This window comes from Blennius ocellaris (genome assembly GCF_963422515.1).
Source record: "Blennius ocellaris genome assembly, chromosome: 10".
In the NCBI taxonomy this organism is placed as follows: Eukaryota; Metazoa; Chordata; class Actinopteri; order Blenniiformes; family Blenniidae; genus Blennius; species Blennius ocellaris.
In genome coordinates this window covers 15,332,231-15,338,413 of record NC_137659.1, presented here as the reverse complement: position 1 = coordinate 15,338,413, position 6,183 = coordinate 15,332,231, and the positions used below count along the sequence as shown (strand labels likewise).

Sequence of the window (6,183 nt, the reverse complement as noted above, 5' to 3'; positions counted from 1 at the left end):
AATCCGGATCTGCTTGAATTTGTTCATTTTCCTATGTGAATGTCCCACACAGTCAAAACACGGTGAGTGATGCAGCTGGGACACAGAGTTTGGTTCTGTTTGCAGGATCACTTTTTCATCTGTCCGATCTAATGCCTACTTAATATTTTACAAGGACGGCCGAATAAAACATGAAGTGCTGAGCTTCTCCAAACAATTAAACACAATAGTGATCATGGCGGCAAAAGTAAAAAGGCGCTTCTGCTCGGCCAGCAAATGGGGAAAAGGTAACATGTCAAAGACCGAAGTGAAACTCTACACTGCTGATGCGCTGCAGAGTCCAGATCCGCGATCCGGGTCCGAAGATTACGGCCAGCCCACGGAGCCCGGTTTTGAATTGACGGACGTCTGGGGGAGCCAATCAGCAGCTGCCGTGCGCCAAAGCTGTATTTATTCCACCCGGTGGGCCAATCAGAGGCCTCCCTTTCAGCCGAGTGCGTCAGCAGAGTAGAATGTGAATGTGGGCTGCCTGAGAGCGGACCACACTCTGCTCCCATCCCCCCATCTTGACCGAGCAATGGCGGCTTGCCTTTTGCCGCTTTGTCCTTCTCATGTTCAGCTTGTAAAAGCCATGTGTACAAAACTCGGTAAGGAACAATACGTGTTTGCCCTTGTGTTTCATAAGAATGCGCGTCAGTTCATGAGCACATTATACTTGATTTTCTCCGCACTTGTCTCATCGCATGTCTGTTATGTCGCACTGCTTATTTTACCCTCCTCCACGACGGGGCATTTCTCTGTGGGCTCTAACAATGGAGGCTGGAGGAAATGAGGCCACCTGCACTGCACTCGCTCACTCCGACCAGCCTGTACACACACACACAGCGCAACAGTACTTTCTGTGTTTTTGTTCGACGTAGATTGTGTGTTTATTCGTGTCTCGACCTTGGCGCACGAATTTATGGGATGTTATGTAAAAAAAAAAAATCATGAGTGTCAAGTGCGCACATACAGAGATGAGAGGGAGTTTCAAATATGGACGTCGTGAAGGGGAGGGGCGAGCAAGTCGATGAAGAGGCTGCGATGAGACATGGCGTCTCTGCCTTTTTTTTTCCGCCCCCCTCCCCTCCGCCTGAATCTTTTGCGCCCTTTCATCTGATTCACGGCGTTCACATGGCGGCTGAAGACGTGGTTATTAAAATGTTTAATCCACTAAAACTGCCCGTGATAAGGATATTCGATCTCTTGCCCCCCCCCCCCCCCCACCCCCCTCTTTTCTACCGAACACTATTCCCTCGTTGAGGCGGTGGGCGGGAGAAGCGCTCGGTCTCCGCGCGTGAGTCGACCAGATGCACATCAATCAATCAAACCGTGACACTACGTCAACCGAGACGCCGTCCATTCGATATGTTTAGTGCGTAACTCGATGTAAACCGAATTTTCCAGCGTCGTGGCGCCGCCAAAGCGACACGGGTCCCCGTTCGGTCCGTTTTGTCGGCTTTAATCGGGTCGAATTATTGTTTTCGCAAATAAAGGGACGGTTGCGAGCGGCGGAACAGGAGGGGGCGTGGCCTCCGGGTTTAGAAATTCTATCTATTGTTCCACTCCGGCGCGCGAAGTGAACACCTCTGTAGCGTCTCAGCCAACCAGCGGCCAGCAAGCTCCTCGGGGCCCCGCCCACTAGACTATATTAAAGGCTCGGCCGTCAGCAGCACTGGCCACTGGCACAATATAATTCTGATTGATCCGCAAACCGAGGAGAGGGATTTACTTTATTCAACCTTTCATTTCAGCCGTCCTTTATTTTATTGAACTAAAACAATGGCAGACACACAAGTTGACTCCGGCTCGGATATCTCTGCCAAGGTAAGCCGTCTCACACCTCCATCGGGGCCGTTCTTGTTAAGCCCCCTCGGCAGAATAAAGCTTTTTGCGAGCAGTAACCTAGATTTTTTTTTTTTTTTTTTCTTTTAAGAAAAAAAAAAAACCTTTTTCGTCTGCGCTTCGCGCTCAATTCCGACTTGCAAGAAGTCGGAGCCTGTTGGACACGAGAAAAGAGCGAGAAACAGCTGGTGCTCATGTTTTCCCTCTAAACTCTGATGGAAAAAAAAATCTCCCTTAGAATAAATCGGGGGGTCTCGGCACCGCATCATGGAAATCGGTTGCGTTTACAGCGCCGTGTCTCATTGTCCGGAGGGTAACAGTCTGCGCGGGTTCTTTGTTTATACGAGCGGCTCGGTTCTCACCGGGTCCGGACCTTCACACCAGCCCACACCGGGCGCTCCAACGCGCACTTGGCGGCTTTTTTATTCCTCCCTCTCTCTCTCTCTCGCTCCACGACCCGCGGCTCTCGCGACTGAATTGACGCACCTTATTCATTTCACGCGTCCTTTTGCGCGCCGTTTAATGCGAATTAATTGGAGGGCAAACGAGTTGAGGCGAGCAGCTTTCTGTGCGGGTTGTTGGTATTATTGTTGGAGCGGCGACGATCTGCCGGGGGACTAAATGGGATTTTGTGAAGCTTTCCAGCTGGGCTGTAGTGTGAAGTTGCTCCGTTTGAATGGAGGAGCGGAGGCAGGCGGTGCGTAATTCGCATCAATGTCAACTTTCTCCTCATACCCATTAAAAAACAAAACAAAACAAAAAAGATCGTGTTTATTTGACAGTGGCTCTAAGGGTTTTTTTTTTGTTTTTTTGAGTCCTTCTGCGGCCCCGTCGCCCGTTTGCTCCATCCGACCCCGGTTTGTTTACCGACCGGGGAAGGTCGGCGGCCGCCGCCGGATCGGACTCTGCCTCATCAGCCTCCGCTCACCGGAGAGCTCCGCTCTCACGAGCCGTGGCTTCCGCTTTTTCTTCGGTATTTTTGGAGCATGTTTGCAGGGCGCGTTTCTGTCTCAGGGGAAACTTTCTTTCTTTTTTGTTGTTGTTGTAATGCAGCCCACTTCTCTCCCTCGCTTGGATGTGTGTGGCCGGGCTGTGGAGGTGTGATGTGACGCTGCTGGTTTTCCCCCCTCTTTGCGCCGGAATCTTTTTTTTTTTCAGGGGGTTTCTCCTCCTATCTAACAGCTTGTGTGCTTTTTGATTGATAATGTCCATGTGTTTGGACTTTGGATTAGATTGGGTAAAACTTTACTCGCCCCCGCGGGAGGAGAGGAGGGGAGGGGAGGAGGAGGAGGGGGGTCCGGGTCTCCGCAGCGGCGGAGAACAGGAAACAGCCTTCAGATGATATGAGCAGCAAGCGAGCCGCGGATCTGAATAATTATGAGAGATTATAACATATGAGCATATGGAGACAGTGGAGAGGTTTGAAACTCTGGGCCTGGTATTAGCGCTGATAATCCGGGGTGCCCGTTTAGACACCGTTTATAGTTGTGGAGCATTTTTACGCACAGGCGTCTTTTTTACGCACGGGGGGTGAAGTGAATGAGCGCAGCTCCACTGGACCTCGTTTGTCTCCTGCCAAGGAGCCGCCGATGCTGCTAAACAGCTTAATGGATTTTCACCAATAAGATTATGTAAAGCAATTAATCAATAACCGCGTACGAGTGGGATGCGCGTGTGGGGGGGGGGGGGGGGGGGGGGTAATGGCTCGTGAAGAGACGGTGTCGACAAAACGAGGAAGCGGAGCGCTATTAATAGGCTCGGCGGGCGGTTTTCCGGCGCGAGCGCGTACCGGAGAGGCTTTGAAGGTGTTTTATTTATTTATTTATTTTTTGGTCTGCGTTTCCACGCGCACCGGAGCCGGCTTATTCTCGCCTTTAGTGCCGCTTTGCTCGGCTGCCATGTGTCGTCTTCTATTGTCCTCCGTTACAACGAGCGGCCAGCAGCGTGCGTCGCGCTCGCCGCCGCCTCCTCCATCACCAACACCCCCCTCCTCCCACCTCCTTCCCCTCATCCTCCCTCCTCCCTCTTGCGCCCTCCTGTGTTATTTTAAACGGAGCGGTGCATCCTGGGTATTGCAGTGCCTCTCCCGGGCGTGTCTCGTGACATATGGCGGCAAGGACAGCCCGTGGAAGACTACATTACCCAGAGTGCCCCGGGGGCCACATCAAAGTATCAGATTACAACACATTAGAGTGAATGGAGTGGGAGGAGGAGGAGGAGGAGGCGGCGGCTGGGGGAGGATCTGCAGAGACCAATATGGTGTTTAAATAGGAAGGCTTCATCCGGCTGAAAAATGTGCAGCTTCCAGCAACGCTGGGACTCTAAAGTAGGCCAGTAGGTAGCTGCAGCTGTGAGGAGGACCACATACGCCCACTGCTCTGGGAACTTTTAATTTCTAATGTTTTTGTTTTGTTTTTTCCATCAGGACCTGAAAGAGAAGAAGCTGGTTGAGGAGAAGGAGAACGGCAAGGATGCTGCCACCAATGGAAAGGTGAGCACCGGCTCCACTCCGTCACTCCAACTCTCTGGGATGATTTGTTTTGGGATGGTGGTGTAAAAGTTGTGTTTGCTTCAGGAGAACGAGGAGAACGGCGAGCCCGACGTAGACGATGAAGATGACGAGGAAGTGGACGAGGAAGACGAGGAGGATGACGGAGAAGGTGACTAAAAGACTTTTTATTTGACCCCCCCCCCAAAAAAAAAGCGTTTGAAGGAATTCAGTCTCACCGTGTCAATGTTTGTGCAACAGGGGACGAGGAGGACGAGGAAGAGGACGACGACGAGATCGAGGGCGGCACAAAACGGGCAGCTGAGGACGACGACGACGACGACGAGGTGAGACGGACGTTTCTCCAGAATCCCGCCGTGACTCCCATCAGCCAGCTTGACTAACCCCCCCGGCGTCTCCCTCTCGTTTCAGGACGACGTCGAAACCAAGAAGCAGAAAACCGACGACGACGATTGATGTGTTTTCCCCCCACCATCCTGCTGAAACACTTCCTGATTCTTCACCTGTAACTTTTTATATGTCACAGGTGGAGGAGCTGGAGGACAGATTTAAAGGAAAAAATAATAATTAAAAAAAAAAAAAAAAATCCAACATGGTCATTAGCAAGTAGAGTTCAACAAACATCCACCACACACACAGACACACACACACACTCTATCTCCCCTCAAAGCTGCAAAACAAATTTTCTAGAGGAACCCGCCACCACACTGACCGCAGAAATCTGGCTTCTCTTCAACAACTGCAACACAAAAGGAGAATTTGTTTGTATTTTTATTTACATTTTATATTTTTGTACATATTGTTAGGAGGAGGGGGGGGTCACTTTCTCTCTCAGCAGCGATCTCGTCAGACCAAATCGGTGCTTCTTTAACAAAAAGATTTTACTTGGTTGACCATGTTACAATATCTCGACAGATACTACAAAACATGTAAAAAAAAGTAAACGAAAAACGACAAAAAAAAAAAAAAATGAAAGACAACCTCTTAAGCCGTTGAACTCAGAGCATTCCAGTAAATTTAATGTATGTACTTTAGCTGTACCATAACTAGTTTGTTTGTATGGGAGGGTAAAGGCCAAAGAAAAGAGCCTCTTTTCTTTTTCCTTTTTATTTTGTTTTTGTCAGCGACTTTTTTTTTTTGTTTTATGACGGCCTGTTTTGATGTATGTGCGAAGTTTGTTGTTTGACAATAAACCGGACTTTTATTTTGTGAGTTGTACTTTGTATCTCTTGCCTGATTCTTCTTGTCGTTTTCACTCTCCCACAAACTCCCGTTGTCTCAAAGTCACTGATCACTGAGCTGCAGGTACACACTTCCCACAACGGCGGTTTATTTTGGGAGCATGCCTTCAAGTGAGGATTATGAAATGGAAGTTTGAAAACAATTGAGGGGGGGGGGGGGGGGGGGTGGAAAAAAAATAAAAGCGAGATTTCATATGAGCAATAGCACCACCTATGGTTCAGTTGGTGCACTCATTTGATGACAAGCACTTTGTGATTCATTACACACACTGACCTGTAATACAACCCAGTGGTTCTCAATTTTAAGGGTTAAAAAAAAATGTCCAGCAATGCTTATAGACTCTTCCAATGTTTCGTCTTCAATCAATGTAACATCTTACTGGACTTAATGAGTTGTACTTTTCACGTATTTCTTCAATGATTACCTATTAAGCCTGACCAGCAATCAAAAATTGAGACTTCATTTTACTGTTTCCAGTTGACAGTTTTCAACCTCATTGAAACAGATGTGGGAGAAACAAAAAACCCCAAATTGAACGTGAGAGATAAGGAAGTTTGATGCTTCTCTGC

General features: G+C 48.9%; 1 protein-coding gene across 1 annotated transcript; it reads left to right on the top strand.

Annotated features, from left to right (window-relative positions):
* The first annotated feature begins 1,685 nt into the window (after positions 1-1,685).
* ptmab (prothymosin alpha b) lies at positions 1,686-5,590 on the top strand. Its single transcript, XM_080503704.1, has 5 exons — positions 1,686-1,845; positions 4,289-4,354; positions 4,439-4,523; positions 4,613-4,698; positions 4,784-5,590. The coding sequence occupies exons 1-5, from the start codon at positions 1,801-1,803 to the stop codon at positions 4,826-4,828; spliced, it is 327 nt and encodes a 108-aa protein (XP_080359830.1). The 5' UTR covers positions 1,686-1,800; the 3' UTR covers positions 4,829-5,590.
* Positions 5,591-6,183: the final 593 nt, after the last annotated feature.